General features: G+C 43.6%; 1 protein-coding gene across 3 annotated transcripts in view; it reads left to right on the top strand.

Moving 5' to 3' along the window:
• Nucleotides 1-17,961, top strand: part of PGBD2 (piggyBac transposable element derived 2) — a 43,042-nt gene extending 25,081 nt beyond the window's left edge. Inside the window, exons 2-4 of one of the 3 annotated variants that reach the window (XM_033097008.1) lie at nt 13,613-13,675; nt 13,937-14,286; nt 15,587-17,961. In XM_033097008.1, coding sequence (XP_032952899.1) covers nt 14,246-14,286; nt 15,587-17,306 — 1,761 coding nt within the window. In that variant the 5' untranslated portion in view covers nt 13,613-13,675; nt 13,937-14,245 and the 3' untranslated portion in view covers nt 17,307-17,961. Of the gene's footprint in view, nt 1-13,612; nt 13,676-13,936; nt 14,287-14,609; nt 15,246-15,586 lie in introns of those variants that run through there. The other 2 variants (XM_033097010.1, XM_033097009.1) reach the window with 2 other exon arrangements.
• Nucleotides 17,962-21,598: the final 3,637 nt, after the last annotated feature.

Raw genomic sequence — 21,598 nt, 5'->3', positions numbered from 1 at the left:
TTCAATTTTTGAAAATGTCTTATAGTTTTCAGCATATAGGTCTTTCACATCCTTGGTTTCACATCCTAAGTTTATTCCTAGGTGTTTTATTCTTTTTGCTGCAGTTGCGAAAGGAATTGGTATTTTTTTTGTTTATTTCTTTTTATGAGATTTATTTGTAAGTATATAGGAATGCAGTGGATTTTTTTTTTTTTAAGATTTTATTGGGGAAGGGGAACAGGACTTTATTGGGGAACAGTGTGTACTTCCAGGCCCGTTTTCCAAGTCAAGTTGTTGTCCTTTCAATCTTAGTTGTGGAGAGTGCCGTTCAGCTTCAAGTTGTTGTCCTTTCAGTCTTAGTTGTGTTGGGCCCAGCTCAGCTCCAGGTCCAGTTTGCCGTTGCTAGTTGCAGGGGGCACAGCCCACCATCCCTTGCGGGAGTTGAACCGGCAACCTTGTGGTTGAGAGGATGCACTCCAACCAACTGAGCCATCCGGGAGGCAGCTCAGCTCAAGGTGCCGTGCTCAATCTTAGTTGCAGGGGGTGGAGCCTACCATCCCTTGCGGACTTGAGGAATTGAACTGGCAACCTTGTGGTTGAGAGCCCACTGGCCCATGTGGGAATCGAACCGGCAGCCTTCAGAGTTAGGAGCATGGAGCTCTAACCGCTTGAGCCACCGCCCTGCAGTGGATTTTTGTATGTTGATTTTGTAGCCAGCAACTTTACTTTATTCGTTTATTGTTTCTAATAGCTTTTTGATGGGGTCTTTGTTTATATAGCATCAGGTCATCTGCAAAAAGTTACAATTTAACTTTTTCATTCCCAATTTGGATGCCTTTTATTTCTTTCTCTTGCCTGATTGCTCTGGCTAGGACTTGCAATACTGTGTTGAATAATAATGGTGATAGCGTACAACCCTGTCTTGTTCCTGAACCTAGAGCAAAGGGCTTCAGTTTTTCACCGTTTATTATGACATTAGCTGAGGGTTTGTCATATATGGCCTTTATTATGTTAAGGTATTTTTCTTCTGTATCCATTTTATTAAGTGTTTTAATCATAAATGGGTGTTGTATCTTGTCAAATGCTTTTTCTGCATCTATGATATAATCAGATGATTTTTGTCCTTTATTTTGTTTATATGGTGTATCACATTGATGGATTTGCGGATGTTGAACCATCCTTGTGCCCCGGGGATGAACCCCACTTGGTCGTGATGAATAATCTTTTTAATGCATTGTTGTAGTTGATGTGCTAGAATTTTGTTTAGGATTTTTGCATCTATATTCATCAGAGATGTTGGTCTGTGATTTTCTTTTTTTGTGTTGTCCTTCCCAGGTTTTGGTATCAAGGTAATGTTGGCCTCATAAAATAAAGTAGGGAATATTGTCTCTTCTTCAATTTTTTTGGAAGAGTTTGAGTAGGACAGGTATTAGATCCTCTCTGAATGTTTGGTAGAAGTCACTAGTGAAGCCATCTCGTCCTGGACTTCTGCTTTGGGGAAGGTGTATCGATAAGTATTATCAATTGCTGTGTACAGACTTAATTTCAAGGCTCGATACGCAAGACACACCACCACAAGCTGGGATGGAGGAATTAAAGTGTTTTATTACAAAGCGAAAGTAAATAAGACAAGATAGAGGTTAGGAATATATCATCATACCACTAACAAGCAAGGAGGCAATTCATCATACCACCAGGGCCCAGTCAATTAGACTAGTAGAAACAGCACCGGCCCTTCATCAGCACGGGCGAAATATCTTGCAGCAGCAGAGGTGGCCCGGGGAACAACCGTGCCTGCCTTTGTTCTTCTGGGGTTTTAAGGACTTCACTAACAACAGTGGTAAGGAGCCAATAACAGACGTGTCAGCAACACAGGGAACTGGTCTGGGTCTGGCTAGGAGCCAGGGTACGAGATTAGATGTGCCGGAGCCTGCGAAGGCCAAGCTCCCCATTCTGTACTTTTCTTGGTCCTTGGGAGGGTAGCCAGTCCTCCCAAAGCCAAGCACATATCCAAGTCACTGTGAAAGTTTACATCCCCAAATGTTCCCAGGCAGACCTTCATATATTCTATCCCTTGCAGAAGGTTTTGCATGACTGATTTAATTTACTTACTGTTGATTGGCCTATTTAGATTTTCCAGTTCTTCGTGATTGTGCCTAGGAGGGCTACATGTTTCTAAGAACTTGTCCATTTCTTCCAGGTTACTGAGTTTGGTGGCATATAGTCCTTTGCTGTATTTTTGGATGATCCTTTGTATTTCTGTGGCATTTGTGGTAACTTCTCCACTTTCATTTCTGATTTTGTGTATTTGTGTCTTATTTTACCTTAGTGAGTTTAGCTAGGAGTTTGTCAATTTTATTAATCTTTTCAAAGAACCAGCTGTTTGTTGCATTAGTGTGTGTATATATATATATATATATATATATATATATATATATATATATATTTGTTTTGTTCTTTTGTTTTGTTCTCCTTTGATTTTTATTATTTCCTTCCTTCTGCTGACTTTGGGTTTCATTTGTTCTTCTTTTTCTAGTTCTTTAAGGAGTAATATGAGGTTGTTTATCTGGAATTTTTCTTCTTGAGATAAGCTTGTAATGATATAAATTAACCTCTATTACTGCTTTCACCACATCCCAAAAATTTTGATAGGACGTATTTTTATTCTTATTTGTTTCTATTAATATGTATCTTTTGATCTCTTTATTTCTTTTTTGACATAGTCATTGTTTAAAAGTATGTTGTTTAATCTCCACACATTTGTGGTTTTTCCTGCTTTCTTTTGCAGTTGATATCCAATTTCAAAGCCTCGTGATCAGAGAATATGCTTGATATGATTTCAATCTTCTTAAATTTGCTGAGGCTAGTTTTATGTCCCAATATATGGTCTGTCCTTGAGAATGTTCCATGTACACTAGAAAAGAATGTATAGTCTGATGTTCTAGGATGAAGTGCTCTATAAATTTCAATTATGTCCATTTGGTCTAATGTGTTATTTAAGGCTCATATTTCCTTATTTATTTTCTGTTTGGATGATCTATCCATAGCTGTCAATGATGTATTTAGATCCCCTAGTATAATTGTGTTTTATAGTACAATGGTGTTTTTGTCAATTTCTCCCTTTCGTTCTTTTAGTAGATGCTTTGTATATTTTGGTGCTCCCTGGTTGGGGGCATAAATATTGATGACTGTTATGTCTTCTTGTTGCATATCTTGTTTATCACTACGAAATGTCCATCTTTGTCTCTTTACCTTTTGTATCCTGAAGTCTGTTTCATCCGATACAAGTATGGCCACACCTACTTTTCTCTGAATACCATTTGCTTGGAGTGCTAATTTCCACCCTTTCACTTTGAGTCTATATTTGTTTTGTACCTGAGATGTGTCTCTTGGAGACAGCATACGATTGGTTTAGTTTTTTGATCCAATCTGCTAGTCTGTGCCTTTTTATTGGTGAGTTCAGTCCATTTATATATAGGGTGATTATTGATATATGAGGATTCCCCATCAATCTATCTGTTGTTTTCGGGTAGGTTGGTGTTTCCATTGTATTTTGTCTTTTGTTGCTCTCTGTTATTTCAGTGTGCTAGTGTTCTATGAATTTTCCCTTTGTTTCTTCTTTTTTTTATGTTATATATTTCAGTTCTGGATTTTTTTATGAGTGATTACCATTAAGTTTATGTAAAAGAAAGTTTCCTATTTATAGTATTCCCTTTTCTTCAGCATGCTTCCTTTCTCCATTCCTCTTTGCCGGTTTAGACCTTTACTCTCTCTGCTTTTTGTTTTCGTTGTCAGAAATTATCCATATGTATGCTGTGAATTGATTTCTGTGTTACAATAGCAAGATAGCAAGTTGTCTTTTTCCTCTTTTTTTTTAATGTTTTTTTCCCCTTTACCTTATATGTTATGTTTAAGTATATAGTGTCCTATTTTATATAGGCATTGCCATTTCCTGCTTCTGTCTGTTTGTAATACTACGCATGATTTTGTATTCTTTTGCTTTTTTGTTTTAGGTCGAATAGCCTCCTTCTATATTTCTTGTAATGCAGGTAGTGTGTTAGAAAATTCTCTCAGTTTCTGTACGTCTGGAAAGGTCTGTATTCCTCCTTCATATCTAAAGGATATCTTTGATGCATATATTATTCTTGGCTCATAATTTCTCTCTTTCAATAGTTTGAATATTTGAATCCATTACCTCCTGGCCTGTAGAGTTTCTGCTGAAAAATCTGATGATAATGTAAAGGGCTTTCCTTTGTAGGTTACTGTCTTCTTTTGCCTGGCTGCCTTGAGGATTCTTTCTTTGTTGTTAATTTTTGACAATTTGAATACAATGTGCCTTGGAGAAGGCCTGTTGGGATTGAGGTAATTAGGTGTTATTTTTTTTTTCTTGGATTTTAGGATTTAATTCTTTCCACAAATTTGGGAAGTTCTCGTTGACTGTTTGAATATACGTTCTGTACCCTTTTCCCTTTCTTTCTCCTGGTATACCCATTATTGTTATGTTGCTCTTTCTGTCGGAGTAAGAAAGTCCTTGTAGAGTTCTTTCGTTTAACTCTTAAGTCTCTCTTTTCTTCCATCTGTGTCGTTTCAGATTTCTGTCTTCAATGTCACTGATTCTTTCCTCATCTGGTCAGCCCCATTACCTAAGTTGGCTATTTTATTCTTCATTTCTTTTATTGAGTTCTTAATCTCCAGAAATTCTATTTGGTTCTTTAAGATCTTGGAGCTGGCCTGGTGGCTCAGGTGGTTGCAGCACCATTCTCCTAATGCTGAGGTCGCCAGTTTGATTCCCACAAGGGCCAGTGAGCTGCGCCCTCTACAGCTAAGATTGTGCACAACAGCTCTCCCTGGAGTTGCGCTGCTGTGTGCTTCCGAGGGCTGCCGCCAGCTACCGTATGCCGCCATGAGTGGCTGGTGACCAGTGTTGCTGTGAGCGGCTGACCAACGTACTGGAGTGGGGGGAGCGGAGGTGGAAGAAGGGGAAAAAAGAAAAGATATCAATCTCTTTTGTAAAATGTTCATTTTGTTCTTTGATTGTGTTTCTGTGTTCATTAAACTGCCCGTCTGTGTTTTCTTTCATATTGTTGAGTTTTTTAAGAATTGCAATCTTGAATGTTCTGTCATTTAAGTCACATATTTCCCTGTCTTCGAGTTCATTTTCTGCAGTCTTTTCATTTTCTTTTTGAGCTGTTTTGTTACATTGGTTATTCATGGCCATTAATGAATTACTGTTTCTCTTCCTGGGCATCTACTGGAGTGGGTTCTGCAACGTGTTGATAGGAAGGGGTCTTCTTTCTTGCTTTCCAATACATGTTGGTAGAATGTTTTATATTTTCTCCCGCTGCAGTCTTCCTTCTCTTCCATGCTGTAGAATTATATTTTGTCCTGCACTGTTACGACTACTCGCATATGGAGGGGGGCAGTTCCCTGGAAAGAGGGCTCCTCCTCTGTGAGCAGGTTGTCTGGGTCTCAGAGCACTGCCTCCGTGGGGGGATGTGGAGAGCTTCTGAAGTCCCTAAGCTTTCCTACAACCAGATTCAGTGCCTGCGTATGTCAGCGGCTCTGGTTGCCCCTGCATGGATTGCCCCAGATAGGTGGGCCAGGGGCTGGGTGGATTGTCATAGGTGGTTCTGAGCAATGTCGACTACCAACTCGCAGTTCCTTCCCTTTCACTGGAATTAGTTGCTCTGTGAGTCTGTGGCTGCGGGGCTGCAGTGCTCAGAGCTGTAAATATTCTGTTCTTTAATCTGACATTGCTACTGTTTCTTCTGGGGTAAACGACCTGGTCTTAAATAAGGGATGGTCTTATTTTACTATAATATAAGACCGGGTCTTATATTAATTTTTGCTCCAAAAGACGCATTAGAACGGATTGTCCGGCTAGGTCTTATTTTCGGGGAAACACGGTAGCACTGGGAGCGTGGGGGTGGGGTGAGCTCTGGGATGGTAAGGCGGAGTCGGCCAGGCTCCAGGTTATGTTTTCCGTCCTCTGCTTGGCAGTGAGGGCTTAAAACACCATTCTTACCCTTCTTTCCTCAGTCTTTGTTCCGAGGTCACTGCCTTGAGTGTTGGGTTCAGCTGTGTTACATGCTGATCCCTTAGGTGGGACTGTAGGTCATAAGGGGAGCACTAGCAGCCCAAATTCTTTTCTCTCCTGCGACTGCAGTAAGCTCTGGAATGTAGGGAGTCCTGACCTCTGGTCTGGGGCCTGAGGCCCGTGTCTCTGCACTTCCTCCTTCCCCACTCCCCCACTCGCCTAATTTGCCCACCTTTAGATGCTTCAATTTGCAGATCTCTCAGGCATGACTGTGTACTGTGTAGGGAGTCCCTTGTTGAATTATAACTGTTCGGTTTTTTGTAAATTCCACGGGTGATTTCAAGAAGCACTCCTCACGCTGCCTCTGTGTGATGTAATCCTTTCAAAAGAAGTTGTAGTTTAAAGTCTATTTTTGCCTGATATAAGTAGAACTACCCCTGTATTTTTTAAAACTACCATTTGCTCAAAATATATTTATCCATCCTTCTGCCTCAATCTGTGTATGTCTTTAAAGATCAAGTCAGTAGGCATCATTTTTATCCATTCAGTCCTTCTATTAATATTTCTTATTGGGGAATTAATCCATTTACGTTTAACATAATCATTGATATGGAAGGACCATTTCCATTTTATTTATTGTTTCCTGTTTTATAGATCCTTTGTTTTTTGCTTCTTATCCTGCTGTCTTCCTTTGTGATGTGATGACTTTTTGTATCCTTATGTTTTGACTTTTTAAAAAATCGCATTCTTTTGTGTAACTAGCTTTTTTTTTGGTATGTGTGGTTACCACGATACTTACATAAAACACTTTAAAATTTTAACTCTGTTTTCGACTGATAGCCACTTCCATAGTATTCTTTACACTTTTACTTTTTCCCCTCACATTTTAGATTACTGATGTTACAGTTTACTTATTTTTTATACATGTATCCAATAACAGATTATTGTAATTATGGTTATTTTAATACATTTTAAAAATCTTTTTAAGCTAGAGTTGTTAAGTGAATTATGTACTATACCATATTAGATAATGTGGCTTTCACTATATATTTACCATTATAGTGAGTTTTACACTACCTTTATATATTTTTATGATGTTGATTAACATCTTTTTACTTCTGCTTGACGAAATTCCTTTAGTGTTCTTATAAAGTGGGTCTAGTGGTGATGAATGCCCTCAGCTTTTGTTAGGTAGTCTTTATGTCTCTTTCATTTCTGAAGGACAGCTTTACCAGATATAGTATTTTTGCTTGACAATGTTTTTTCTTTCAATATTTTAAATTTATCCCATTCTCTCCTAGCTTGGAAAGTTTCTGTTGAGAAATCTGCCATTACTCTTATGGGGTTCCCTTGTATGTAACTTATTTCTTGCTGCTTTCAAAATTCTTTCTTTGTCTTAAAGTTTTGACAGTTTAATGTGTCTCAGTCTAGATCTGTTTAGATTCAATATTTTGGAGAATATTGGGTTTCATGAATCGAGATGCCCATTTCTGTCCCTATATCTTGTAAGTTTTCAGTCATTGTTTCTTGTTTATTCTTTTCCCTTCTTCCACCTCCCTGCCCCACTCCGGTTCAAGCCCTTGTTTCTCAGTCTAGTTGTGTAGGACACATCTCCCTGGCCCAGTCTGGTATTAGGAGCCTTGAGCCCCCCACCCCCACCCCGGCTGAGGCAGTCGGTGGCCAATCATCAGGTCGGCTGCTTACAGCAGCTCATGGCAGCTCTCGCCCGCTGCCGGCTGCTCACAATGGCTGCTGCCTACTCACGCTGGCTGCCGGCCATTCACGCTGGCCATTGGCCACTCATGGCAGCACACAGCAGCCCAGCTCCAGGGAGAGCCATTGTTCACAATCTTAGCTGTAGAGGGCTCAGCTCACTGGCCCATGTGGGAATCAAACTGGCAACTTTGGTGTTAGGAGCATGGTGCTCTAACTACCTGAGCCACCAGGCCGGCCCCATTGTTTGTTTCATAAACTGTCTACCTCATTATCTCTCTTTTCTCCTTCTGGGACTCCCATAATATCTGCACACACGCACATGCTCACATGTGTGTATGTTTGTGTGTATAGTGTCCTATAAATCTCATGGGCTTTCTTACTCTTTTTTTTCTTTTTCTCTTCTAGCTGGCCATTTTCAAATGACCAGTCTTTAAGTTCACTGATTTGTTCTTTTGCATGATAATGTCTGATGTTGAAAGTCTCTGTTGAATTCTGCAGTTATTGTACAGCGGTACCTCGGTTTTTGAACATAATCCGTTCCAGAAGACCTTTTGAGTTCTGAAACGTTTGAAAACTGAGGTGTGGTTTCCCCATAGAACGTAATGCAAAATGGATTAATCCATTCCAGACCTTTAAAATCAACCCCTAAAACTGCAAATTTAGCATGAATTTTACTATCTAATGATACCATTGATCCATAAAATTTACGGCGTTCGTAAACCGAAATGTTCATCAATGGAGACGTTGGAAAACCGAGGTACCACTGTATTCTTTAGCTGTAGGGTTTTTTTTTGTTTGTTTTTTTGAATGGTTTCTATTTCTGTGTTGAACTTCTCCTTTTGTTTATGCATTGTTTATTTAATTTTGTCTAGTCCATTTGTGTGTTTTGTAGTTCATTAAACTTTTTAAAGAGGATTATTCTGAATTTTGGCATTTTATAAATCTCCATTTCTTTATGGTCAGTTATCATAGCTTTATTAGTTTTCTTTGTCATGTTTACCCGATTCTTCATGACACTTGTTTCCTTACATTGGTGTCTGTGCATTTGTGTAATCAGTCTTTTTTTCCAGACTTCACTGGTATGCTTTGGCAGAGACAGTTCTTTCCACTCAGGTCATTTTGGGGTTTTGGATATGTTAGTTGGTACTATTCTTGGGCAGGTGGGGCTTGCTGTTGGGTCTAGTATTGGGTAAGGCCACTGCCTCAGCTCTGAAGTCAGATGATGGGGAGTGGTGCTGGCTGAGAACAGCTGGATAGAACTGCTGGCTTGGTTCCCTGTTCAAGCGAGGCTGTAGGATGGTCTACATGGCTGCCTGGATTTTCTGGTCAGGCTTCCTAGATGGTTGGAACTAGGTACTATACTCAGCAGTAAGCAGGGCTATGAATTAGTTTTTCTGCCTGAGCAAGGCACCAGAATGGGCCTGGAGGCCAGCATAGCTTGTCGTTTGGGGACCCAAATCAGGTTGGACTATGCACTGAATTACTTGGCCAGATGGGACCACCACTTTTGCTGTGCAGATGGTTATGCTCTGCTAAATGCCACTGTAAGTGCAACTGTAGGATGGGCTATGAAGTTTACTGTGTGCATTGGTTAGGTTTTCTGGTGAGGCAGGCTGAAGGCTGTATTTAGCAGTGGGTGGGGCTATGGATTAGTTTCCTTGCACAGAGGTGGCAAAGATCGCTTTATATTGATTGAATATTTACTTGGTTGCTATAAACCTTTGGGTGTTTTCCGAGGTCCTACAGAGTTGTTTTAGATAGCTTCTGGGTGACTTTTGATGTTTTTTTGTTGTGGTTCTGTTTTTAGGTCTTTGTTTATTTTCCTTCGTGGTTTTTCTGGGTTTTTTTATTTGCTGCTAGGTTTTTTTTGTTTTTTAAAATTTTTATTTGGTTCTTTTTAACTATAGTTTATTTATTTATTTATTGTTTCTTATTCATACTGTTTCTTATAACTTATTGAACATACTTATTTTATATTCTTTTTCTAGTATTTATAGTATCTAGAGTCTGTGGGTCTGATTCTGCTGTGTATTGTTTCTGCTGGCTCCCATGGTGCCTTGTTTCCTTGTTTATTTTGTGACTTTCCTTTTTTATCTCCTGATTATCAGTTTATATTTTTTTGGAACTATTATCAGTGGAGTTCTTTCAAGTTTTGTTTGGGATATAGTCCTCCTGAGAGTTTTGTTTGTCTCCACTGTTCCCCTGAGGGGCACTACCAGTAAAGGTCATTTTCCATTAAAATTTTCACTTGATGTTATTGGCACCACTGAGAAGTGTGAATTGACCTCATAAACCTTCATTGTTAAAAATTCTTAGGATTTCCCCCCACACATACACCTGCAGTCAGCATGTTTACTTGCTGGTCACTTGTGTGCAGTGGGATTATTTGTCGTTTACCCTTCTATACTGGTACAGCATTTTGCAGGGTTTTTATGCAGTCCTGTTTATTATCAGCCCTTCATGTAGGTCTGTTTCTAGTCTCCTCTACGTTCTGTGTCGTCCTCAGACTGGAAGCTCAGTATCACCAGGGTTCATGAGAGCTCCTCAGTGTGAATGCTGGCTAACAAACTTGCCTGTTAGGGTTATCTTTTTCTCATTGTTTTGTAGGAATTCTTTATATGTTCTGGATACTGGTGACAGCTATAGCTTTGACTGTTGTTTTTGGTGCGTTGTTCTATAGATGTTACATTAATTACCTTTTGCTGCATCACAAATTACCCCACAATTTAGAAGCTTAAAACAATAAACACTTGTTATCGCTCAGTTTCTGCCAGATAGGAATCCAGCTGGGACTTAGCAGAGTTCCAGTGGCTCAGTGTCTGTTGAGGTTGCGAACTGTCAGCAGGGTCTGTGGTCTCCTCTGGGGGTGTGACTGGGAAGGGGTGTTCCTCAGGCTTCAGTTCATTGTGAGTTGTTAGACTGAAGGCTCAGTGCCCTGTGGCTCCTGGCCAGGGACCTCTCCAGCCTCTTACCAATGGCCCTTTCCCTTGAGTGGTTCACAGCATTGTAGCTGGCTTTCCTTACCGTCAGTGAAAGAGGGAGCAGGAGAGATAGTGAGCACAAGACACAAGTCCCTGTCTATTTGTAGCCTAATCTCAGAAGAGACGTCTCATCACTTCCTCCATATTTGTTTGTTAGAAATAAGTCATGAGGTCCAACTTACTCAAGGGAAGAAGATGACACAGGGCATAAGTACTGGGAGGTCAGGAGCTTTGAGGGCCATCTTAGAGACTGCCTGCAACAGACTTGCTGGAAGTTTGATGTAGTTAAATTTATCCATTGTCAAGTCCTTATGTTTTCTGTAAGGCTTGCGGCGAGATAATGAAGCTAACAGAGTCAGGTGGGTTGAGAAAGGTGAATGCTTTATTCTGCGTTCCCGGGCAAGGTTCACCGGTCCGCAGACAGGGCCGGTGAAGTCGCGCCCAGGGCAGAGTGAGGGAGGCATATATGCGATTTTTGGGGTGGGGGTTGGCTGAGTGAGGTGGCAGATGAGCAGGCCCCCCCAGTGCAGATTGGGCGCGAGCGGCTGCATCCAGAGTTGTTTATCGCACCAAAGGTCCGCTGCCTCTTCCGGGAAACGCCAGGGGCCCCAGTTTCCATCATGAGAGGAGGGTCTGACTTGGCAGAGGGGTATGACTTGGCTCCTGGCTGCTTTGACTATGCCTGTAGCTGACCTAACAAGAAGGGCTTCTTTATTTTGTGGTCATTAATGAGCTGTGATCAAAAAATACGGTGAATGTTTAAAAAAAATTACTACAGTAAAACGCACATTGCCCTTAATCCCCCTCAAAATACTCCCCTTTCTTCAAATACTTCTATCTCCTGCCACTTTCTGAAGCAGTTCTGGAAGTCCTCTTTTGTGAGTGTCTTTAGTTACTCTGTCATGACTGCCTCGATGTCCTGAATCGATTCAAAGCATTTACCTTTCGTGATCCTTTTGACTTTGGGGAAGAGCCAGAAGTCTCACGGTGTCAAATCTGGTGAATAAGGGGCATGAGGACACATCATAATGTTTTTATTTGACAGAAATTGTCATACTGAAGTAGGAATATTTTTCTGTGAGTCCCCAAATGATGTAAACAATGTTGGATCTGTCGACGGTTTCTGGATGTAGGCCAGGATTATATCTTGTGAAACCGAACAATGGACACACTGATCAGGGAGAGGCAAGGAGTTGTAAAGGAAGATGGGTTATTAGAGGCAGGAGAAGAGGTTGCAGCTCCCGAGCAGGAAGGGGTCCCGAATGGGGGTGCCCAGTGACTGAGGCAAAAGCTCTTACTTTTATACCTTCCCTTGCCTGCTTGGGGAAGGGGGCTGGGCCTTCTAATGGAATTCGTCTATCAGGTTTGTCCTGTTTGCCCATCCTGAAGGGATTAAGAAGTAACCCATTCCTATCTACCAGATCTGCTCCTTTGTCCAGCCGGGAGGGATTTGAGATTATCTGTTAACCAAGGCGTATTCTCATGTCTCTGTCCTGGAGTGAAGGAGACATTTTCAGAACCTGAAGTTTCAGGATATGGCTGCTTTTTTGTTTATTCCACCAGGGAACCCCTGTCTACCTAACACCATGCTAACTAACCTGTCTCAATACCAGAAGTGATGTGTAACACGGAGCCTTTCTGTTGTGATCAAAACATATGGTGAATGCTGCTGCTGCGTGCCATCCAGTGCAAAGGCAGGGATTTTCAATATGGGAAGTGGCATGTCGAACCTTAGTAACAGTGTGTGACAAGTTTCAGCTTGTTCAGTGTAGCCAGTCAGGTGTGAGCTACGGTTGAAAAGTGTGTTTTAAAGTGTGCTATAAATCATCCTCCATCCTGACAATGCTCTGTGTCACACATCGCTTCTGGTATATGGCAATTTCTGTCAAATAAAAACATTATGGTGTGTCGTCATCCACCTTATTCACTGGATCTGGCACTGTATGACTTCTGGCTCTTCCCCAAAATCAAAATGTCCATGAAAGGTAAATGTTTTGAATGGATTCATGACACCGAGGCAGCCACGACAGCTCAACTAAAGACATTCAGGAAAGAGGACTTCCAGAACTGATACAGAAAGTGGCAAGAATGATGGGAAAAGTGTGTTTGAAGTGAGGGGGAGTATTTTGAGGGGGATTAATGGCAATGTGTCTTTTACAGTAATATATATTTTTTTAAGTTTAAACTTTCACTGTATCTTTTTATCACAATTTGTATACTTTAAAAGTTTAATAGTTCTGCTTTTTCATAGTAGGTTCTTAATACATCTAGGACTTCACTGTCTAATACAGTAGCCACCAGCCAGCCACATGTAACTATTTATATTAAAGTTAATTGAAGTTACATAAAATTAAACATTCAGTTTGTCAGTCACATTGGTCATGTACCAAGTGCTTAATAACCATGGCGGCGGGTGGCAGCCATGCTGGACAGCGTTGGTGTGGAACATTTTTCTTGTCAGGAAGTTCTATTGGACCACTGATCTGGAGCAGTAGTTGTCAACCAGGGTGTGTTTTGTCCCCAGGGGACACTCGGCAATGCCTGGAAACATTTTTGGTTTTCATAGTGAGGGGGGTGAGTGTTCTTCTGGTATTAGTGGTAGAGGCCTGGGGTACTGTTAAACATCTCGTAACGCACAGCCTCCTACAGCAAGGACTCATCCAGCCCCAAATGCCAGTTCTGGTGGTGGAAACCGAGGTGTGACAATGAGGGATCTTGTCCTTCTTCCCTCTAATTAGCCAGTCAACTAGACATCATTTCCTGTGTGTCATCAATTCATTTCCCTCTGGTTGGAGGTGAACCTTCAGCTAGAGATGTTGCCCCTCAAATGGTAGAGAAGATCTGACTGCCTTGCTAATAAACGTACAATTTTTAAAAATCGTCTTGTGTTGTCTTCCAGATTCCTAGACTTTGTTATCAAGACAAACCAGGGTTCCCAGCTCGTCATGGCTTCAACGTCAAGGTAGGAGTGCTGTTTGATGGGAGGCTTCATTCAGGCATTTACGCCCTGTTTCTGAAAGGCCAGGCCCATGACACTTTCAGCCCTTCATCCTACCGGCCTCACTAAGTTCTTTGTGTCTTGGAAGCAAAAACAAGGAAGAAAGAGCAGGGAAGGGAGACGATTAGAGAAAAGACGAGGTAGACAAGGAGTATGTGGCAGGGGCATAGCTGTGAAGCTGCTGTGTCTACACTTGATCGGAAATGTGATTTACTTTTAAAACAGAATCCGGTGCCTGAGGGCCACCTCAGTTCCTGCATACTCTCCCACCCCACGTGCAGAGGTTTGGAGGCCACAGGACGAGCAGCAGCTCCGATAGTGACACTGGCAGGACTCTGGCTGGGCAGGCCTAGACCTGCTGCTGGGAAGTGGGCGAGGCTGGAGGAGGCGTGAAGGTGCTGCTACCCTGAGAATCGGTCTCAGTGCAAGTGACCCATGGGAGGATTTCAGGTTTCCTCTCCTGAGGGCTGGCCCCCTTCCTGGCCATGCAGAGCCTGAAGAACACCTTACTGCCCTAGAGGTCAGACATGGTCCATGCCTCCAGCATGGGGACTGGTGGAGCCAGTGTCCGGGAAGTAAGTTTGGAGGGGATCTTTAATGTGACCTGAACTCCGGAGGCTCAGCCTCTGTGCTAAAGCCTCATTTTCCCTCTGCTTGCACATGGAAATCGGGCTGGAAGTACGAGTATGCACAGGGCAGCAGTATGCCAACCTTTCCCGTCCAGCCCATTCTCACTGCCAGAGTGATGTATGTGACCCCCTACATCCCTGCAGGTTCCCTGTGATCGCTGAGCACAACCAGAGTGTTGGTGAGGACCTCTGGAGCCCTGTGGGCCCCCTTCAGGTTCCCTGTGATCGCTGAGCACAACCGGAGTGTTGGTGAGGACCTCTGGAGCCCTGTGGGCCCAGCTGGCTGCCTCAGCCCTGCTTCCCTCACTGCACCTGTGCCTCACTGGCCTCCTTTCTGTTCATGGATTTCAAGTCCTCTCAGGCTCAGGGCCTTGTGCCTACAGTTCTTTGTTCTGTTTGTGATACCCTGTCCTTAGCTATCTGCTAGGCCACTCCCTTACTTTCAGGCCATCTTACTTCAGCCTTCACTTACCATCTTCGTGCAGTAGCACCCCCAGTCCTGCTCCTTGGCTGTGTTCTCCATCCCTGTCCAGGGTAGACCTCATCAGCACCTGATGCCACTCTTCAGGGCCACTAGCTTGTCGATCTGTCACTGTCTCCTGCAGTTAGAACAGACCCTGAGCAGGTAGGAGTGCAGGGAGCCCACTGCCAGCTTCTGGGTGGTGCCTGCCCGAGAAATAGCTCCTGCCGTCCATTTAGTCCCCATGTGCCCAAGGTTTCCATGTGTCCCAAATGTGTTAGATTCTGAATCGCAGTCAGTATGCAGTGACATACCTGGTATTGGAGAGCCATCTGAAGGTCTGCCTGCGTCTTCTCAGGTCCTGAGTGTGGCTGCTGACAGTGTTTCAGAATTTGGGAAGCAAGGAATCTTTTTGCCAAATGAGTAAGAGAAAGGGAAGGGACAGGTAAGACAGAGCAAGAAGCAGGCCTCTGGGGCCACTGAGTCAGGTGGCCCAGGCTTGCTGTAGGTGGTTACTGTTGGGTGATGACGGTGGCACCTGGGTTCACTTCTGGAGGGGATTCTCTATTCAGGAGGAAAGGAAGTATGGAATGCCTCTTTAGAATGCTTCCCATCATTAAAATAGTTTTAATCTGTGTTTGGGTGGAAAATTCACTTGCCTGCCACTGCCTGGGGATGCCATGCGATACGCTGTTGAAGCGCAGGTGCTTTGCAGCGGGAGAGCCACCTCACTGAAGCATCACCTCTCCTGCATGATCTCTCCCTGTTCTGTTTGCTGTCTTGCAGTGGCCTCACTGCTGGGAGAGGCACCGGCTCCAAGCTGAAGTCCACCAAGCTGCTGGAGCTTCTCAAGGCTCTGGAGGAGGGGTCTGGCCCTGGCAGGGAGGAGATCTTTATTGCCCCGCCTGACAGTGCGGCGGGTGACTTCACTGACGAGGACTCGGGGGATGAGGATGGCCGGCGAGGTGGCCCTCTGCCTGGCAGTGTACTGCATGCCTCTGTGGTGCCCGAGGATGATGGCCCTGGGCCAGATGATGACGTGCAGCCTCGGGCAGCCATGAGGAAGGAGGCAGCAGTGGCAGCGTTGCCACTCTGGACCAAGAGGGACATCCACCCGGACTTCAGCAGTTGGACAGCGTCAGACCCCCATATGGACGATCTCAAGAGCCAGGAACTGAGTCCTGTAGGCCTATTTGAGTTGTTTTTTGATGAAGGAATGATTAATTTTATTGTTAATGAAACTAATCGTTATGCCCGGCAGAAAAACGTGAGTCTGGGTGCCACGGCCCAGGAACTGAAGTGTGTTTTGGGCGTTTTGATTCTGAGTGGGTATGTGTCCTACCCAAGGAGAAGGGTGTTCTGGGAAACGTCCCCAGACTCACATCACCGTCTTGTGGCTGATGCAATTAGAAGGGACCGATTCGAACTGATCTTCTCATACCTGCATTTTTCAGACAACCATGAGCTGGATGCCAGCGACAGGTTCTCCAAAGTGCGGCCTCTCATCGACCGAATGAATCAAAATTTCCGGCAGCACGCGCCCTTGGAGGAGTTTTACAGCTTTGGTGAGTCGTTGTGTGAGTACTTTGGGCCTCGGGGGCCCAGGCCACCTGCGGCCAAGTCGGCGCCACTTGGTTGCAAGGTATGGTGTGGCACCACCAGCAGCGGCTACCTGGTATGGTTCGAGCCATCGCAGGGCACTCTGTTCACGAGGCCAGCACGCGGCCTGGATCTGGGCGCCAGCATGGTGCTCAAGTTTGCGGATGCTCTGCGGGAACGCGGCTGTCTACCCTACCACATAGTTTTTGACAAGGTTTTCACGAGTGTCAAACTGATGTCCATCTTGAGGAAAAAGGGGGTGAAGGCCACAGGAACTGTACGTGAGTACAGAACTGAGCGATGTCCCCTTAAAGAGCCGAGAGCGCTGAAGAAAATGAGGAAGGGCTCGTTTGACTACAAAGTGGACGACCGTGAGGAGGTCATTGTATGCCGCTGGCACGACGGCAGCGTGCTGGACATCTGCTCCAACGCTGCGGACATAGCGCCCATGGGGGCGCGCGGCCAGGCCCGCCAGCCATCCCTGCTGAGGCTGTACCAGGACAAGGCAGGCGGCGTGGGCCGCCTGGATCAGAACATGGCCAGGTACAAAGTGAAGGTGCGAGGCACAAAGTGGTACTCTAGCTTCATGGCCTACGTGCTGGACGCCGCCCTCAACAACGCGTGGCAGCTGCACAGGATCTGTTGCCGCGAAGCGCACGTGGACCTCCTGGCCTTCCGCAGGTACGTGGCCTGCGTGTACCTGGAGAGCAACGCCCACACGTCCTCCCAGGGCAGGCGGAGCCGGCGGCTGGAGACCGAGAGCCGCTTCGACATGGTGGGCCACTGGATCGTGCACCAGGACAGGAGGACGCGCTGCGCCCTCTGCCACTCGCAGACTAACACCCGCTGCGAGAAGTGCCAGAAGGGCGTGCACGCCAAGTGCTTCCGGGAGTACCACGTCCGGTGACACGGAGGCGCAAGGCCCCTGTCCCAGTTCTGTTGGAAAAAAGACCTGAACCCCTGACGAATCATCATTCGTTTTCTCCCCACCTAACGACAGTCACCTTTCTGTTATCTTCTATTATACCTACATGTGTGTTTATGGTAGTAATCGTGTTTGTAAATCTGTATTTTATACTCTTATTGATTGCAACATATGGGCCCCTTTTTATTAAAAAAAAAATCTTGCTTTGGGGTATAGCTGAGTTCTGGTAAGGACAATCCGGTGTGACCAACCCCTTTAGAGAAACTTTCATGAATAGTGAAAAGGTTCTACAATTGTGTGCTGTTGGTTATAATCTCAGACATAGGCAGTAGTACGTATTATGTATTGTTGTATCAATATGATGAAGGATATCTTAATCATATTTATTTTACTTTAACCCAATGCTAGCAAACTGTCCAGGCATAGATAAGCTGCCTTGTTTATCCAGATGCCTAGATTTGTAGTTTGTATTTTCTTGATAAAAATATTTTCCCAACATACACATGTTGATGTGGAATCCATTTTATAAGTAGTGTGAGGTAAGGATCTGTTTTTTTTTACCCCAAAATGGATGATTTCCATTACTAATTAAAAATTATATATGTGTGTGTGTGTGTGTGTGTGTGTGTGTGTGTGTATAGGTATATATGTGTGTGTGTGTGTGTGTGTATATATATATATATATATATATATATATATAAATTTAAATTCTACCCTTGTAAGTTCCTGAAGTTTGGGGAAAAGTATTGAAATATAGAAAATATTTTATGTTGGAAAACCTAGTGGAATATATTTCAGAAGAATAAAATAAATACATGTAAAAATTTTGATCTATCAGAAATCAAAGAAAGCATGTTGAATGTCTTTATTTGGGAAAGGACTTTCTATAACAGCACAGATTAAAAAGGAGCACATCAATGTTTTTGACTGTATAAAACTGTAAAACATTCATTATCAGTTAAAATGCAAATAAATTGAGGAAGTATATTCCAAAGTATTATATTTGTAATATCCTCAATGAATCAAGATCTCATAAAAACCTTGAAGGATAAAATGTGGAATGTTATATTAAAAGACAAATGATGGATAATGACAAATAAATGAACAGTGAAGATAAATGTAAGAGACTCCACTTTGGTGGTAATAAAATGCAAAGAAAAACAATTATTATACATCCTTTTTTCATCAAATGCATTTGTTATTTGTACATAATTACTGTTGGTGGGGGTATAGAAAGGCGGCAGAAGAATGCAGTACCTGAGAGAGTGTAAATCTGTAAAACCTTTCTGAAGTCCATCCAAAATCTTAAAAATTGTTTATACCCATAAAATAAAGCAAATGTTTAGTCCATAGTTATGTAAATAAATAAAGGGGATAAGAGACACATCTTCCCTTCAGTAGAATCTCAAGTAGTAAATGTAGAATGGAAATAAAATACTATTTGTCAAACACCACAGTACAGTCATGTGCTGCTTAACAATGGGGGTATATTCTGAGAAATACATCATTAGGTGATTTTGTTGGGTGAACATCACAGAGTGCACTTACACAAACCTAGATGGTAGCCTAAGTTGTGTAGTGTAGCCTCTTGCTCCTGCGTTACATGCTTGTACAGCACATCATTGTACAAAACAATATGAGATTAGATCAAATACAAGAGAAAATTATGCAATGGAGACACAGGAAGCACAAAATATATGAGGCTGCTGCTGGCATAACATGGCATACTTTTACGGCAAACTTTCTTTTAATAAGTAGAAAGAGTACACTCTAATGATAAAAAGTATAGTAAATACGTAAACCGGTAACAGTTATCTATTATTAACTATGTACTGTACATAATTGTATGTGCTTTGCTTTTATACAACTGACAGCACAGTAGGTATGTTTACACCAGCGTCGCCACACATATGGAAGGAATGCATTGTGCTTCAACATTAGGATAGTTACAATGTTACTAGGTGATAGGAATTTTTTAGCTCCATTATTATCTTAGGGACCACTGTCATATGTCTGTCCACTGAAACCACGTTATGCGGTACATGATTGTAATTTTGCAGGCAAGAACTAGATGCTAAAGTTAGTAGGGCAAAGCATCTCCTCACAAGATTGCATCCGTTACAAAAGGAGTAAACAGTAACTCCTCAGTGGAATAATTAGCAGACACCACTTCAAACAAGCAATCAAAGTTAAAAAGGTAACAAGACGTAGAAACATGATATGTTCCCCCCACCTACCAAGTATGGTACAACTGTGGTATTCCTGCCGAGAATGTCAAACTGAATTCCAAATCATGAGAACACCTAGGGCAAACCCCAGTTGGAAGGACATTCCACAAAATGGTTGACTAACACTCTGAAGGATTCAAAGCTGTAAAAGACAGAATAAGGAACTGTTGAAGATGAGACGAGACCAAGGAGCTATGACAAAATGCAAAGTGTGATTCTGGTCTGGGTGCCATAAAAATGGTTTCCCAAAATGACATGAGTGGGAGAACTGATGCAACTTGAATAAGGTCTGTAGATTATACTATATAGATACGAATTCCCTGGCTTGGATAACTGTCCTATGGTTATGCAAGATGTCAGTGTCTGGGAGGATGGGTAAAAGGAACTCTATTCCTGGAAACTTTGTAGGTCTGAAATACTTTCAAAACAAACATTAAAAAAAATGTCCATGCTTTTGGTGCACTATTTCCATCTTTAGAAATAAAGCCTGGAAATTCTAAAATGCATGTCCTAAGAAGAAGTTTGTTGAGCAAATTCTTTCCTCCTGCATCATGATGATCCAGAAATATTAGCAGATACTTGCCAAGTATTTTTTACCTTGCTGACGATCAGGTCAGATGATATTCCTTGTTGGCATATTCTCAAAGGAAGACTTGAAGGCACAAAATGAAACCAAGTGGTTACCAACCCTACAAGTGGGGACGCTCTGGAATAGATTGCCCACCTTGTGTACTCTATCTAGTACTACAGAGCCTGATGAGTCTTGTAACTGAAAAGGATATGAAAGTTGTCCTGGTTATTCTGGGTGACATTTTAAATGTTTTTCTAGTTACTAAGAAATAAGACAACAATAAAAATATTAGGGTACCAGACTGTGGGGACAGAGTCCCGGAGAGCAGTTTCCAGGCTCTCAGCCTCACGTGGCGGGGAGCTGGCTCGGATGGTGGATGGCCGTCGGCTGTGACTGGCCATCGGTTGTAACCGGTTGGCCAATTGGCTGCTCATGTAAGTGCCATGACTGCACTGGTTGGTTGGCTGGTTGGCATTCAGAGAAGTGGACAGCAGGTTGCGGATAATGTGGCTCCTGCTTCCTGTGTCTTCATCCCAGCTGCCAGTGAGACTATAGTTGTATGACTCCCATATCTATGGCTCCGTTGGTGTTCCTTTTTGGCCTAGCCATATCCTGCGTTCTTATGTGGGGAGCAAGAGCTGAAACCCCGCATGACACCCTGCATGACACATGGCACAGCGAGCAGGGTTTGGTGTCGGCCGAAACTCTGTAAAGTAATGGAGCAGTTTATACGTATGAAAGCTCAGTTTCAGAAGGCCAGTGAGGAGCTGTGCTGGGAACTGGAGGAGCGGTCTGCCTGGGAGACTCGAGCCTCCTGATGGCATACCACCCTCTTGGCCACAGAAGGCGTCGCCTTCCTTTTGGTGATCTGCTGCTTTTGTGGGCTCCAAGGGTTGCGGACACCTTGCACTGAGGCCTCCACCCAATCAGATGCCTGGCAAGGCGAGCAGGATTCCGGCCAGGTAGAAATGGCGTCTGACTCTGGGCAGGAGGACATGTGGCCTCCATACAGTGTGTGGTACCCAGTAGCCACTATTCTCAGAAGTTGGACCCCCAAGGAGGGTTGGGAGGACTTGGATGGCTCTCCAGCCAGGTGGAGAGGGCCCTGCAGATTCTAACTGAGTGGTTGCCGGAGGAGGCAAAGGGTATAGCTGGCCATGTAGGCTGGATGTTCCTCACCGCGTTGCGTCCTGTCATGGAGAACGTGCTTCCTGAAATAGCTCAGGTGCAGGACCAGCAGCCCCGAGGGGAGGTGCTGGACCATCAGTTGGAGGAGGTTCTCACCGCAGTGCATCATAACTCAGAGGAAGCGCTTGCTGGAATAACCCAGGTGCCGGACCAGGTGTCCTGGTTGGAGGCATTGGAAGCTCGGTTCGCCTGTTAGAAGAGGGGCCCCACAGTAGAGACTGTGAGGCAGAGGCGGAGGAAGCGAGTGGAGACAATGTAGCTCCTAACCCCCAAGCCCAGCCCATTAT

This window comes from Rhinolophus ferrumequinum, chromosome 24, assembly GCF_004115265.2.
Source record: "Rhinolophus ferrumequinum isolate MPI-CBG mRhiFer1 chromosome 24, mRhiFer1_v1.p, whole genome shotgun sequence".
Taxonomy (NCBI): domain Eukaryota; kingdom Metazoa; phylum Chordata; class Mammalia; order Chiroptera; family Rhinolophidae; genus Rhinolophus; species Rhinolophus ferrumequinum.
Note: the sequence above shows the minus strand (reverse complement) of the source record. Positions and strands in the feature narration are given on the sequence as shown.